This window comes from Falco naumanni, chromosome 4 (genome assembly GCF_017639655.2).
Source record: "Falco naumanni isolate bFalNau1 chromosome 4, bFalNau1.pat, whole genome shotgun sequence".
In the NCBI taxonomy this organism is placed as follows: Eukaryota; Metazoa; Chordata; class Aves; order Falconiformes; family Falconidae; genus Falco; species Falco naumanni.
The window spans coordinates 64996772-65012747 of NC_054057.1; the positions used below are offsets into that span (position 1 = coordinate 64996772).

Here is a 15976-nt window from a genome sequence, read left to right on the forward strand (position 1 = left end):
GTCCAAGCCATAAGGGAGCGTGGGGGAAGCAGGGAGGTTTCCAGGGAAAGGAAAGGTGTAACGCCACGCGGGGACAGCACTTGGCCACTTTACACACAGAGATTCCATAACCACTTGATTTTTTTTTTTACCATATTATTGGCCTCTACATCTGCCATCACAATGGCCTCCTGATGTCACCAACCCCCTCCTCACTGCCCGTTGTCCCCATTAAAAGGCAGCCCAGCCCCTGGCCACCGCCCACTGAGCTGCAGCACCAGCAGTGGGAGCAGCACAGGATGGGGGAAGCCTCAGGCAGCGATTGCCAACTCCTGCGTGCTGCAGCCCAACGCCCAAGGGAAGCTGCCACATGCAGTCTCAGGTCAACTACAAGAGCTGCCTCACCAAAGAGGACGCGTGAAAACCCTTTGGCTGGCAATCCAAAACCACGGGGGATGGCACGGAGCCAATGGAGGTCAACCCACTGGCTGAGCAGGAGGAGACCACAGAGACTGATCCAGCTCCAGCAGACCGAGCCCTGCAAAGCTGATTTCAGCCTCTGCTCGAAGAAGAAGCCCATCGCGTTGAGGGGGTCTGGCCCCCTCCAAGACTCTGCGTGAGCCCAGCTCCTCCGCAGTGGTCAGTGGTGCTACAGGCGGGAAGCCAAAGCCTTAGCGCAGGCAGCCTGCACGTGCCCCCCAGCCATCAATCACCCATCCATCCATCAATCTCCATCCATCAATCTCCCTTGAAACACAATGGAGCGTCAAGTGCTGCCAAGGCTCTTCCTGCCCATGTTCTGCCCTGCTGCCCCCCCCCCCCCATATTCACAGGGTACCTCCCCTGCCCCTCCCAGCGTGCAGCCAGCACAGCAGTGCAGGGAGGTCACGCCACAGACCAGCTGCAGTGAACACACCTGCTGCACTGGGCACGTCTCTCGCCAGCCAAGTGTGCCAAAGACAGAGGATCAAAGCGTTCCCGAGATCCCTCCTCAAATAAACCTGTTCTAACCTTGGCCTTGTCAGACGTGCTCCCGTCACTCGGGCTGCAGGGAAAACCCTCTCCTGCTGCCCAAAGCTCGCCCTCGGCGTGAGCACAAGGGGAGCACCGGTGTGGGGCTGCCCGGAGCCCCGGCTTCCCACACCAGAAACAAGACTGGGACCAGAAGCTGCACCCGGGATCGTAGCTACTCCTTTATTATAAATCATGCCATTACGTCGCTCCTCCTCAGAGTTAGTATGTTAAACATTTTTCATTATATATATATCTATATAAAAAGGTGAAAACACCCCCTCCCCTCACCAAAATGTCAGAACGGAGCATGGCACCAGGAAGGAAGACAAAATATGAAGGCCCGCTCGACAGCCAAAGGGGATTTGCTGAGCACCAGAGAAGCTGCGATCGGCTGAGGAGCGGGTGAAAATACGGATGGTAGAGTAACACATGAGGGCTGGCAGGCGGCGAGGTCTGCTCTGGGGAAAGAGGGCTGTGCACCCCCCTGCACCGTATGGACCACCCCGAGGGGAACAGAACATGGCTTTGGGCAAGATTTCCCATCTTTGTGATGCAGAAAGGCCTGAAAACAGTAATAATAATAATAATCACAACAACCATAATGATAACAAAATGCACATGCTTTGTAGATTTGAAATTCAAGGTCTCCTCTGCAGGCTGCAGCGGCTCATGGAGAAGACATGTGTTGGCCCGGATCTGGCCAGGAGGTGACCCGGGAGAATTTCAAGCCTGCTCTTTTCCCATCACTGGAGGTCTCCTGGGGGCAGAGGAGCGGGTGGCACTGGGACTGGCAACCCAAGGCCACAGTGGCACGTGACGAGGTTGCCTTTGGAGGCAAAGCACCTTTTGGAGGCAAAGCACCTTTGGAAGTAAAGCACCTTTGGAGGCAAAGCAGCCGCGGAGGCCACAGCATTGCTGGGGAGGGCCCTGCCAGGACCAAGACAGTCCTCATCCTGCATCCTCCTTTGCTTTGCTTCCCACAGCCTGGCATGTCCTTGATGGCTGTTAAGGGACTGCAACCCAAGCATGCCTTGGCCCTGACCTCAGCTCGTGCTTCAAGGTGTTTATGGAATAAAACATGGTCATAATAGTGACAAGGGCTTTAAGGAAAAACAGGGGGACACCCCAATCAAAGTAGGTTGTTACAAAAGTTTGAATAACCCCCTCTCCCAGTTAAGCTGGTGTCACCGCTCTGCTCACTGACCTGCTCTCCGTCCCCTGCTGCACGTCCCAAGGTGACAGGATGCAAACCAAGAAAACTAAATTCCTGCTCCAACCCCACTCCTTACAGCAGCTCATCTTCACCCATCGCCCAGAAGCCACAAGCCACGTTTGTCACCTGTAGCACCTGAAACCTCCTGCCTGTCTCCCTTGGGATCCCCAAGGGAAACGCAGCAGCCCCCCCTGCCCCCCCATGCACTCAGCCTCCCCGGGAATGCCCCGCTGCGGACCACGGTGCCCCACGGTCCCCTAGGGACATGAATGGGGAGGAGGACGAGGCAGGAGAGGGGCGAGTGGTGCTGCTTCAGTGGCTGTCTCGGCGCCTGCCGGACCGGGGTCCGCTACTAATAAATAACAATGTCAGAATTTCAAGTAATGTCCCTGCTGCCGCGCTCTGCCCAGCTTCTCCCTCTGCCACCGGTCATGGACCGGCTCCTGTCGCCCTGGGCCGTGGCGGTGCCTGCAGCGGCTGGCAGTGGTTTAACTGGGAACCTGCCATTGTGAAGCTCGGGGGCGAAGGGTGCATGTCTGTGGGGGATGGGTTTGGGTGACGCCAGCTCCCACTGGAAGCACGAGCAGTGTCTGTGTCGGACCCAGGGGAGGTTTTCAGGGCGGAGAGGAAGGGCACTGCTCGGTGGCCCTCCGGCGTAGCTTTTGCCTTCCAGTTTTCCCACAGGGGTCACGCCGTGTCCCTAGTGCCCCTGGCATGTTTTACAGCACATCTGTCGGAAGTAGGTCCGGCTGCAGAACTTGAACTTCAGGACGAGCGGGCAGTAGGCCACCTTGTTCACATCCTTGCACTCTGGATGGGCGACAGAGGGAAGCAGGGTTACAGCTGCCTCGGGGGCGAGGAGCCCTGGGGGGGAAGCTCTAACCAGCGCTACACTACCGAGCTCCTTCGCACCAGCTCCTGGGGCTTTTTGCCAGGAAGCAACAAGATGCAGCCGTGCCAAAGAAGCTACTGAGAACCTCATTGCTGAAAGCCTTTCTTTGCTGAGGTGCAGTTGCTTCATTTAGCAGGGTCACGGCGTGGCAGTTTGGCCTGGGACCAGAGGGGACAGCATCAGGTCTCCCCATAACAGCCTCACCCCACAGCACAGCACCTAGAGCTCAAGTCGGGCTGTGCTGGCTCCGATACCCCTGTACCCCGTGGCCCCTGAGGCTGGCAGTGCTCTACATGTCCCTCCCCAGTCCCCCCATCCCCCTCACCTTCAGGGTTGTCCGTAGGTCCCGATTCGCACTTGGTCTCGCACTGCTGCATGCCGGCAGGCTGCAGGGTCTCCACGCAGTCGCTGGACGGCTGCCCGGTGTGAGCCAGGCACTGGACGGATCTTCTTTGCTGGCCAAGGCCACACTGCGCGGAGCACTGCCGGAAAACAGCACAGCATGGAGCTGTGGTGGCCACCATGGCTTCAATAACGCGGGGGGAGAGGGCACGGCCAGGTCTTAGGGGATGCTAAGGGTGCTGGATACAGTCACCCCCTCCTTCAGCAGCAGCTGCAGGCCCCTCATCGGCACGGCTGAGCGCTGCAGCCGCACGCCTCGAAAAGCTTGGGTCAAACCTCCAGGACTCAGCGAGGGTCTCTCCATCCAGCCATAAATCACCGGCCTTTCCCAGGCCTCCTGCACCCCGATGTCACCCTGTAGCTCGAGGGGTGTTACAGGGAAGGGAGGACTGTCAGCATCACCCCACTGCAGGTGCTGGGCTGGGCTGTGGCAGGTGGACCAGCAGTGGCCTCGCTTGTAGCCAGCCCAGCCCACCCATGCAGCCCATCCCCCCCACCGCACTGCACTGCTCCTCATCTTCGCTGCCCTGCTGCCCCCTAGACACCCATGGGATGCTCCAATGACTTCTGTGGGGCCCTGCTAGGCGTGGGAGACTCCCTGGATCAGCTGTGCACTTGGGCCACCATCACAACAGCCTCCTGAGCCAAGGAGGAGGGGGCAAAGACCACCACCACGTCCTGCTGCCCCCCAGGGACTTGTGGTGGCCACATCGGGTTCTGCTGGTGGGCACAAGCCTCGTGCACTAGAATGTGAGGGGCTGGGGAAGAAGAAAGCAGAGTCTTCTTCAATAACCCCACGGAAAGGATTGTCCCTACCTCTCCCCACTCGCCAGTCACCCAGCGTGGCGGTGGGCAGCGCCGCAGGTTGCACCTCATGCTGGTTGGGGGCTTGGAGCCTTCATAGCACTGGGAGGTGGGCAGAGTTGCGCTGTGGTCACCACTCTTGCAGAGGACAATGCGGTGGCGGAAACCTGGCCCACAGCTGGGGGTGCACTGCAAAAAGGGGACACACGAGGTCAGGGTGCACGGCAAAGAGCAGGGGGAGGCAGCACTGGCTCTCCCCACCAGTGCTCCCACCTTGCCTCTCCCCTGCGCTACAAGACCGTTCCCCACATTACGCCCTCCATGGCCAGCAGCCATCACCGATACTCCGGCCTCGTGACCGACACTGTCCCCCTAAGGACCAGTGCTCCCGGAGAGGTGTGGGCCGATGTTACGCGCTCACCTCAGACCAGTCCAGGGCGACCCACTCCGGAGGGCACGTCTGGTTATTGCAAGGCTCAAGCATCTTTGGCCGTGGATGGGTACAAGAAGCATCATCCAAGGTCTTCTCCTCAGTAGCAGAGATCTTACGTTTGCAGAAGACGCTGCGTGTGCGGACGCCCTCGTTGCAACTTCGGCTGCATTCAGACCAGTTCCCAATCACCCAGCTGGAGACAGGTAAAACAGCAAAGCTTGTGAGTGGCACGGTGGTCCATGCTTGTCTCTGTGCTCCTGCACACAGCCCTGTTCCTGCTCTGGCCACAGCCTCTCAGGCAGCTCTGGTTGAACCACAGAGCTTCTCCACATCCCCCTTTTCCCTACAAGAGAAGGCAAGGGCCAGCCAGGGAGGGGCTGGGACAATTTCTGAGGGACTGCACTGAGGATCTGTGCCACACCGAAGGGCCAGAGCAGGAGGGCTCCTTTCTGCAAGCAGCACAGCAGCGCAGGGAGGAGGCCACGCTACAGAGACCGTCCTCAGCCAGTGCAGCATGTGTTTGGCACATCCCTCACTGAGCAAGGCACGGCGCAGCCTTGTGAACAGAGCACCGCGGTGGGGACAGGTTTCTGCTCTCTGCGTCGCCACTGCCCCTTCCCTGCAGTGATGCACGTGGGCTGCGCAGGTTGTGCCCTTGTGCTCCTGATGGGGCACAGAGGAGAAAACTGCCCCCTGTCCCCAGCAGAGCCGCTCCAGCCAGATCGTGTCACCCCTGGGTCCTGTGGCAGAGGACTGACACAGAGAGGGGAATTTCACCACTCTCCACACTGGCTTTTCCACCCACGCTTCCTTCATCTGCTCCAAGCTCTGGTACTCACGCTGGGGGGCACGGTTCGGTATTGCACGGCCTCTGCCGCTCTGGCATTTTGGTTTCAGGGCTACAGAAATGGTTGAAGACAGTTGAGCCATCGGAAAGTTTCTTGCATACCACAGATTGGATCTGGCTGCCTGCCAAGAAAAAGAGGCAAGGGGGGAAAAAAAGGGAAGGACTCTGAGGCTAGTGCTGAGCCAGGCTGCAGGTATGAGCCCCACAGCTCTGCCCCTACATGGCCAATGTGACGGGGCACCTCGTCAAGCCTGAACCTACTTCTCTATTCATAACCAAGGCCTGCTTTGCCTCCAACATCTCCAGAAAAACAAAGATGGGGTGAAGGCTCACCAGCCAGGGCAGGACCTGCCAGAGTTTGCAGAGGATGGAGGATCAAAAGCATTCCAAGGATCCCATCCTCAAATAAACCTGTTCGAACCTCAGTCTTGTGAGACTTTCTGGGCAGTACTGGGGGGAATAGCTGGAACGTGAGGGGCAACGCTTTGTCGAGGTCTAGCACACAAGACCAGGCCAGGGCTCCTGGCTTAAAACAGGGACCATTACTAAGCCTTGCTTTTGAAACTGCCTCTCCCTTCTGAATACCAGCTCAGTCACCCACAGCCAGGTTCTCCAGAGCCACCAGACACACTGCAAACCTTTGCATTAATCCCCACGGTAACCAGCCCAAGGGATTCAGGGAAGCATCAGCAGTGTTTCAGTTCCCAGACATGTAGATCTGAAGGCCAGAGGGGCTGCTGCAATCAGCTAACCTGTCCTGCACTGCACAAGTAAATGAACCTCAAGCACACCATGCCACCTTCCAGCACCTCTCCCACCTACACCCGTGGTCCAGCCGAAGAATGGCACCCAGGGTGTTTGCCCCGACACCCTGCACACATGTTCATGCTGAGTGACAACAGCTCGCATGTGGCTGGGTGCAGGTTGGAATATGCAGAAACCTGAGAGCTCCTTCAGCGCAAAGCAGCTGCTAAGGTCACTGTCTCATGTGGCCCAGACAGAGTGTGTGGGTGAGTCACAAGAGCGCAGACACGTGTCCCCTGCCAGCTGACACGGGGTCAAACCTCACCCCCTGCACACAGCACCGAGCATTTGGTCCACGGGGTGTAGTGCCAGGAATACTGGTTTGAGGCATCCCTGCCGACGGGTGCGTTGAACTTGTACCGGATCCCCTGCAGCTCTGTCCGCACAAGGACCTGTGGAGAAAGTGCCACTGAAGTCTAGCATGGTCATGACTGTCCAGATGGCACCCCATGACCTTGGTGTGCTCTCTAAAATCCAGGACAGCTGAAATCTCCCCCACTACCCCTTCCAGTCCCTTCCAGCACTGACGTGGCAGCCACCAGTGATGACTGTGGTGCAGCCGTGAAGGTGACACGATCTGAGAACAAGCTCCCATGCACTTAAAGATTGAAACCTTCTGAAGACTGGCAGATCAGGGAGGGAGACCTGAGAATTTAAGCCCAATTTACCCCTGGTCTCCATGCCCCTTTACTCCAGACAGCAAGGACAGGGGCTGATTAGCTCCAGTGCCCATGTAGACGTGGCAAAGTCTCTTTAGCCCAGACCAGGTGGGTGGGGGTATGAAGGAACCATGTTACCAACCATGACAAAAAGGGTGACATTGGTGGGTCCCAAGGCCTCCAGGGACTCAGGCTCCTCTGGGGATCTCCTGTAGTGGAATGTTGTGCCTGCGATGTCAAAGCGCCGGGGGGGGTCAATGGAGAGCTTCCCGTTGATGTAATACTCGCCGCTCTCCCCTCTCAGTGCTGCGAGGACAAGTGGGCAAGGGTTAGCGAAAATGCTGAGTGCACCTGTACCCAGCTTCGGCCAGGTGCTTCTCATCTGCCAGGCTCAAAGCACTGCTACAACAGAGGGCAGCAGTCTCATTTTACATCATCAGCCTCATTTTACAGGCAGGGAATAGGAAGGGCAAATAAAGTAGCCGACTGGGTCAGGGTCACGAGGCAAGTCACTAGCAGAGGTGGGACTAATGTACCCATCGTCTCGTCTCAGCCTGCCTGCCACCTCCCTGAGGAAGGGTGATGCTGCAAGGAGCTGAACCAGCTGCCTGGGTTGTTGGTGGGGACACTTGGCAGTGTGACAAGCTGTGGCCATGGAGCCAGGCTCAAATGCAGGTGTGCGAACTGGGTCTTGGCTGCTGGGGCTACTGGAGGAGGCTGGTCCCCGGGAGCCTGGCTGTGGTTGCTGAAGCGAGTCACTAGAGGGGGATCGGCTCGCTTGCTCACTCCTGCTCGCATTCCCACGCTCTCCCTCCTTGCTCTCTGCCTCCAACACTGTGCTGGCACCCAGCTCTGTGTCCTCCTGCCATCGCTGCTGGCAACGACCTCACCGCCATGATGCTCTGGGGTGGGAAGGATGCTTCGTACTGATGAACATGGAGGATGCTGCCTCCGCTCTCACTGGGGTGCAGGGACAGATCCTGGAGTGGGACAGACTGGTGGCAGCAGTCAACAGCGATCCGAGCTTGGGCTGTGCCTCCAGTGCACGGAAATCCAGTCTGGATGGACACCAGGAGTTCCCAGTCTATGTGGGCCGGCCAGGGGGACATGCTGGCATCTCCAAACCCAGCAAAGGGAGCTGGCCTGGAAGGATGCTGCCAGGAGAGCCCCGCTGCAACCTCCCACCGATGCCAGCATCCAGGCAGGTTCCTGCTCCTGGAGAGCCACTATGGAGGCACCCAACAGCGAGCCAGCAGTGAGTCTCCCTGCCCACCCCTCTGTGACCACTGTCCGTTGCTTGGAGGACAGAACGAGAAGACAAGGGGAAAGAAAAAAGCCTGTTGTAAAAATGAGCCAGTCTGGCTGGAAAATTAAGCCCAAGGAAAATGTGAGCAGGTCTATTTTTAATCCCCAGCCCAACATGCTGGCGGAGGGGGGAATGCCAAGGAGCCACAGCCAGCGCCAGGAACAGCGGGGTGTGGGGTTTGCGCAGGGTTATGCTGCCGAACAGTGAGTGCAGGACAGAGGCAGAGCCACGGCGAGACAGGGGCTGTGTGGACCACACCGATACAGCCCGTGCTGGCCTGGGACACGCTGCCCTGCCAGCAGTTCCTGCTGCCTTCCTCTGCCCCCAAGCGCAAGCTGGGACCCCAATCCCATCTTCTGTTGCAGAGGGAGGTTTTCCTTGCTGGGCCTTTCCCATGCCCTGTTAAGCGCTGGGAAATGGCAGAGCAAGGGATGTCTGGCTGGGGTATCAGTATCCCCCAGCCCCATCTCACCTAGGTAGTTGATGGAGAGGTTCAGCTCCCGGATGTCAATGTGGACCGAGCCCTTGGGGATCTGGATCACCTCCTCGTAACCTGTGAGACAACCCAGTGCTGGTGAGTAGGGATGCTCAGGCCCCGAGCCCCAAGCCAACCCTGCCCTGGGCTGGATGGGAGCGGGTGCTACCCTGTTACCCAGGGGTTTAAATGCTAAAAGAGATGCTGGCAGTGCAGAGGTGTTTGTTCAGCCACCCACTGCAATTAAATAGAAAAAGCACTACAGCCTGCCAGGAGAGGGGCTTGTTGTGATGGGACTGGCAGTGCTGGGGAGGTGCTGTGGAGCTGGGATCTCCATGGGCAACTACACAGCCTGGCTTGAGGGAGTGTGAGCTGGGGAGGAGGGAAGCAGCTTGGCACTCTGTGTCAGGGACTTCGGTGCTGGCAGCGGCTGGGGCACAGCCTGGCCAGTGAACAGGAGTGATTTGCTCCCTGCTTGCAGCCTCGTCCTACCCTTCGGGGTGTTTCTCTGGGATATGTCCTTGCCTGTCCTACGTGTCCCCAAGGAGCATGTGAAGTCAAGGAGGGACTCGAGGGGGGGTTACACGCCGGCTGCGCTGGCCAGGCCGCTTGCTCCCTACCTCCCTCCGTCAGGGACTGGTTGAAGACGCCCTCAACGGTCTCACAGGAGCTGCCGTCACCCCCACATACGCGACACTTGTCCTCCTTTGAGTCAGAGCCCAGGACACGGTCACAGCCCACATGCTGGAGGAAGGAGCAGCAGGGAATTAGCCGTCCTGGTGGGGCCTTGTATCCCCCACACCTGACCTGCAGCATCCCAGGGAACCCATCCCTGGGTTCCACCTTCACCCCTCTCCATTGCACCATACACCAGGCAAGGCTCAGCAACGTCACCTCTGCGCAGCCCCAGCTTTCTGCCACTCCTCTCCAGGGACAGCCCTGGGGGGGTCTCTCTCCAAGGCTTGAGAGGGATGAGGTTAGGGTGCCTGTGCTGAGTGCTGAGCTGGTAGAGCTGCAGCAGCCCAAGGGGAGCCATGTCCCTGCAACACCAGCATCACAGTAGTGAGCCCACGTGAACCAGCTCTGCCCTGCTGCCATAGTACGTGGGCTAGCGAGCGGTACGTGGGCTAGCAAGCGGGTCGCCAGCCCGGCTGTGGCTACCTATGGTGAAATCCCCCTTTTGTTCTACAGTATATTCAGCCCCATAGAGACAAAAAGATGCCAGAGACAAAGGGAGAGAGACAGACAGAAGGGAGCCTGTCTGCCTGACTGCTGGGGGACATTTGCCACTCCCACAGTGCTTTCTTGTAATTAAACTTTTATAGCCCTCCAGATCCCATTTCAAGGGAAATATCAAGTGCCTGGGGCTACATGGACTATAAACGGCAGAGACCCATCACTACCGCAGGCCAGGGTGGCACCCAGGGCATGGAGAGCAGACAGGCACAAGCCCAGAGGTGGATGTGCTCCTGCTCCCACAGCTGAACTAGGCACCTGGGCAGAGGGATATCCATGCAGGCAGGTGGAGGACAGCCCTCCCCTGCCCGGGGGTCTGCCCCTGCCTCCCCGTCCCAAGTCTGTCCCAGACCCTGGCAGCACCTTGCACTCTCCATTGACGCAGATGTCGTTGGAGTCCTGCCGGCACGGTGTCCCGTCCACCACAGCTGCAGCTCGTTCTGTGTAGAAGTTGAATCCCTCTGCCAGGCAGTTCAGGGAACAGGCTTTCACACCCCCTGGGAAAAAAATAAGATATTAAATCATGCCGTCAGGGTGTCAGAGAAGAAAAATGTGGAGAGCCAGACCTGGATAACAGCTGCTTTACCCTCACCCTCCCCACACCTCCATCCTGCGCCTGGCCCACTGCACGGGTCCAGGTGCCCAGGAGGATGTCCCTGCCGAGTGGAGGGACCCTCAGAGGGACCCAGGCACCCTCCTTATTTCTTAGCACCGAGTCAAGACCCTTGAACTGGACACCGACACATGGCAAGACACTGTCCCTTCTGCACAGCCTGGAAAACATGGGCTGCATGTGATGGGCAAGGAAACAAACTGGCCTGTTGCTACGTGGTGTCAGTCACTCCTGGGCCTCCTGGCACTTTTCCAGGGCTGTTGACACCCTTGTGCCCATTTTACAGACAGGAAAACTGAGGCAGCAGCTCTTAAGTGACTTGTCCAAGGTTTTTCAGCCACTAGACCAGAGCAACTACATTTTTCAACTCCTAGACCAGTTACTAGGCTAGAGCAACCATTTCTTTCTGTTCACAGTTGGTGGATGCCGAGTCCTTCACAGAAGAGATGACAGCGACAGTGTGAGGATGAAGGGGAAGGATGCTCAATTTATAGCTAAAATACCTGCTTCCCAGCACCCTTGCTAAGGAACAGAGGCTAGATATCTGGATATTGGCTTACGGGGCCTGGGAGCAGGATGTGGGACAGATTATGGAAGGAGACACCTGAGCAGAGCAGTTTCCTGCCTCCTCTCACTGGGTTTTATCAAATGCTGGTGCACATGGTGGCATGTGCTGCCTTTACTGAGCATCCCAAGGAGACCCAACAGCCTGCATGACCCTGGCAGGGAGATGCATGACTGGGCTGTGGCAGTTTGCTCCTGCAGGCACCAGCAACAGTTGTGAGCTGTGTGCCAGAGCTGGGAAGCACCTAGGTCGGGAGCAACTGAAATCTGCAAAACCTGCAACTCAATACGGCACATCAAATGGGCAGATGGGGAGGAGGGGTGGCCCAGCTGTGCCCGGGAGCACTCGAACACAGCTGGGGGAAGAAAGAGCAAATCCAAGAGAGAGAGGAACAGGAGGAGACAGGAGAGGGGAATTCAGCAGCTTGAAGGCATGCTGTTGAGCAGGATGCCTGGGCAGGCCCCTGGGGAAGGGAACTCAATCAACCCTCCCAGTGCACCCGGGCTCTCCACCGCCTGGTGCCTGGTGCAGAAGCTGCAGGGCCACCAAGTGGGACAGCGCAGGCATGACCCCAGAAACTTACAGCCATCTAACCATGGCATGCCTATGCCCAGGTCTGTCCAGCCAGACCTCAGGTGCAAAACACCACCAGCAAGCCAAGAAAACACGAGTCACAAGGGTCTTACGCTGGCTGTGTGAACTTCCAGCTTGGAGAGGCCGTGCCACTGAGCCCCGTAGGCAACCACATACCCCACGCATGCAGCTGTCCCACCAGCCTGGGAGACGGGCTTGTGCTGGCCCTGCCTCAGATGGATCTGTGATTTAGCCAGTGCTTGCTGGCTTGAGAGCATCTCTCCCGCCTGTGGCCTTGCTCCTGGCTGGCCGTGTGCTCCATCAGCTGCACTGGGACCCTTCATCCCTGGCAGCTCTCTAAGGCTGAGCTCTCTTCTGCCATCACTGGAGCGCAGAGCTATGAAACAGCCAGAAACCTGAGCTTTTGTGTCAGGGCTCTCAGATGGGTTTGCTAAGCTACTTGCATGCACTCCCTATTCACTTCCTTGTCTCCAACTACAAGGAAAAGTGAGACCCACTGCAGACACCTTGCTGCAGTTCTCTGGTGGGCAGCTAACACCTGCCACAGCTTGTTTCTGCCTCGGTCCCAGCCTTGGCTCCTTTTTAGTAGCTCTCAATTAGTTGCATGATCCTCCTTTCTATCGTAACTCCTCACTGCCGCTGCCCCATGCCCAGGCTGATGCCCAGCCTCCTCCAGCAACAAGCAGCCTCGAGCATAATTGTCACAGCCTTGAAAGTGGAGCCCCTGGGGAAAACTGGAATGAAAGGAATAATAAGCCAGAGGAAAAACAAAAAGGAAAGAAAAGAGAGAAAATAAAAGATTGGGGATTGGCGATATGAGGCCAAATTTATTCCTTTGCCTTAAGTGCCCTGACTTTGTTACAGGGCTGCAAAAATGGTGCGAGTGCATGAACCCAGCTCATCGCAGAGTCAGGGGTGTTCATGGGGGTTTCTGCATTGGCCTCCCCTTGCTGGAGCCCAGGAGGACTTGTGTGCATGCAGGCTTACATCCCTAACAATTTAACCCTCTTAAAGGCAAGATCAGCAGAAGGAGGAAGGCGTGTGGAAGAGATCAAGCCCTCCATGCTGGGACAGCTGCCCAGGCTCCAGCCCGACACTGGCAAAGACCCACTGCTGCCAGTGCAGGCCCTATATCCCAGTGGCTCTGAGCATCTCCCGTGCACAGAGGGAGCCAGGGAAGCAGCTGCTGGGCAGGGGAAACAGCACCCATCACTTTCCGGCCTGCGAGAGCTGACAGCAGCTGCTGGACTTGTGGGGGCCATGCATGGGGCTGGGTCTTGGGGTCCTGTGATCATGCTGCCACCCAGATGCTGCTCCATGTGGGATGAATCCCTGCTAGCTTTCCTCATCTAGCCGCTTAGGAAAGGTGAGGCAAAGGATGGGGCAGGAGAAGCTGCAGTGCCTGTTGTCGCTGTGCAAGGTGGACCCACCCCCACAGCAGAAGAGCCCACTTCCACAGGGACCCCCTCAGCCTGCCCACTGCCTGGTGAAGTTACTAATTGACTGGAAAACGAGGAGCGGACAGGACCATACCACCCTGAAAGGCACAGGGTCTGCTATACACACCGTGCGGGTCCCCAGCCCCCTGCTCCCACAGAGGTGAACCCCCTGGCCGTGCACCAGCCCCCTGGCCGTGCACCAGCCTGCAGGCAGCTGCCCACACTTTGCTTTGGGCTTAGCAGCCTAAGATCAGCAACAGCCAGGTCTGCCGTGGGTGCTCCTTGCAATCTTTAATAAAGCTATTAGAATAGAATAGAATAGCACATTTTCAGTTGGCTGCGCGGTGCCTCATGTTTTGTTCCTCCTGCCTGCCCGGTCCCATAAAGGAATTAAAGTGCATTACAATTTATGATGAGCAATCTCCTGTTTTCTGCAAGCCCCTGCTCCTCCCCATCCCTCTCCCAGCCCCATGAGCTGCTCCACTCTCCCTTGGCTCTCGCATCCGCCAAGAGCAAAATGAATAACTAAGCGAATAAAGCAAAATAAACAAACAATTAAAGTCACATTCCACGAGGTATCTGCTGACTGTTGAGCTCTGAAAGGCTGAGCTCAGCGCTTCTTGCTGGAGCTGTGTCTCGCGATCCCGGGGTCTGGGCTCCAGGACTGTTATTAATCACCACCAGGCAAACAGGCCATACCAGCCCCGTTCAAAACCCGACCTCAACTTGCCAGTGACCCGGTGGCTGGCGTCAGGCTTTCAGTGGGTGGCTCCTTCCCATCCCAGATTCTCTGCGGAATTGGTGTCCTCCCCCATCCAAGCCAGTGGGATGCTCCTTGTCTTCAGGGTGGGGATGCTCCATGCCCAGGACATTTCCCTGAACTGTCGTGGGGCCAGAGTCTGACGGGCAAACGGCAAAAGCACCCCTGCACCACCACACCTTTCAGCTCAAGGGTGCAGTGCCAAAGGCAGTGGCTGGACTGAGCAGGGGAAGAGGCTCGGCAGAGGGCCAGGGCAGTGAATGGCTCCTAAAGCAGGAACACATGCCCAAAACCTACCTGAAGAGCAGACATGCCACCAGCGGGAGGGCAGAATGCCCAGGGACAAGGCTGCCAGCCAGGATGGGCCCTGGGGGGCTGCTTGTGCCAGTGAGGAGGGAGGGACTGACACTCACTACCCTAGAACTCACCAGGCACCGCTGGAAGAGCCCTGGAGGGAGTGAGGGAGATGATGTCCAGCCCTTGTTGCCTCCCCAGTGCTGAGGTAGGGATGCCTGCCAGCACAGAGGCTGCAGGGTAAAAACACCAGCCTTGAGAGCAAAACATCCGTGGCAAGGGGAAGACAAGAGAGCATTGTTTCCTGGGGGTCTGATCTGCGACAGGGATGCTCCCTGCCTCCCCCATGGAGGTACGTCTGACACCTGAATAAAACCAAGTATCACAAAATCCTGCAGGCAAGTGAAGATTCAATTACTTGTGCTGCTGAAGTTATAGTCATTGAATCACAGAGGGGTTTGTGTTGGAAAAGACCTTTTAAGACCACCTAGGACAACCATCCTTGCCATCAGCAGGGACACCTTCCACTAGGTCAGGTTGCTCAGAGCCCTGTCCAACCTGCCCTTGAACCTTCCTTCCAGGGATGCCCTTCTAGGGATGGGGCATCCACAGCTGCTCTGGGCACCCTGTGCCAGCGCCTTGCCACCCTCGTATACCATTTCTTCCTTATATCCACCCTAAATGTACCCTCTTTCCATTTGAGACTGTTGCCCCTCATGCTGTCACTACAGGCCTTGGTCAAAAGTCTCTCTCCGTCTTTCTTATAAACCTTCTTCATGTATTGAACAGCTGCAATCAGGTCTCCCCAATCCTGACAGAGTGCCCAGACTCGGGCACAGAAGTTTGTAGGTGGAGGGGAACAGTGATTCCCACCTTCATGATCCCAGCTGACGAGGGTCCAGTGTGGACAGCCCATGCCATGAAGAGCTGATCCTGCTAATCCAGGCTGACAGCTCCCAGGCAGGTGTGTGCTAGCATGTAGGATTTCTCAAGAGCTGGGATACTGATGCTTTCTGGCCAGGGGCTTGGCTCTGAGAACTGGCTGAGGAGTTGCAGCTTCCAGCACCCCTCTACTCGTGTGAACGTGCCTCAGTCTCCCTACTTGGGTCACTGCAGAGGAGGAGTGATACCTTTTGACACTGAATAAACAAAACATAACTGCTAAACACCACAGCTCCTTGTGACCATTACCTACAGCCAACCTGGAAAGCTGAGACAGGCAGCTCCCAGATCCCTTCAGGACATGACTGCCAACGCTCACAGCCTCCTGGGAAGGGGACAGGTTTCACCACCTTATTTTATGGAAGAGGAAGCTGAAGCAGAGAGAGAGGAAAGGGCATTTTTTTGAAAGCCAAAGCAAAAATCCATGTCAGAGCCAGATTATAATTCAAGGGCCGATGTTCAACTGGCCAGCCATCCCCTGGACTCAAACCACTGGGCCATGCCTGGGGAAGAGAGAGGTCCAAACAAGGGCAGATCCAGCCTGCGGGGCTGTCTTCCACCTTGGCTTCCATTGGGGTCTTTGTGTGACTTACTGCTTTGCAATTTTATTACATTTTTATTGATCCATCCCCTGCAGCCTCAGCACATCTGCTCCAGCTGCAGGAGCCCCGCTGGGAGGTGTGCTTATTTACACAGCTGTGAAGG

General features: G+C 57.2%; 1 protein-coding gene across 1 annotated transcript in view; it reads right to left on the reverse strand.

The window, feature by feature from the left end:
- Nucleotides 1-1148: 1148 nt before the first annotated feature.
- The window catches only part of ADAMTS10 (ADAM metallopeptidase with thrombospondin type 1 motif 10), a 58173-nt gene continuing 43345 nt past the window's right edge, over nt 1149-15976 (reverse strand). The window contains exons 16-25 of the mRNA XM_040592819.1: nt 10428-10561; nt 9449-9572; nt 8826-8906; nt 7190-7353; nt 6654-6780; nt 5577-5706; nt 4726-4930; nt 4317-4493; nt 3424-3580; nt 1149-3016 (exon numbers count right to left, since the gene is read on the reverse strand). Of these exons, the coding sequence (XP_040448753.1) occupies nt 2907-3016; nt 3424-3580; nt 4317-4493; nt 4726-4930; nt 5577-5706; nt 6654-6780; nt 7190-7353; nt 8826-8906; nt 9449-9572; nt 10428-10561 (1409 nt within the window). The 3' untranslated portion in view covers nt 1149-2906. The remainder of the gene's footprint in view (nt 3017-3423; nt 3581-4316; nt 4494-4725; nt 4931-5576; nt 5707-6653; nt 6781-7189; nt 7354-8825; nt 8907-9448; nt 9573-10427; nt 10562-15976) is intronic.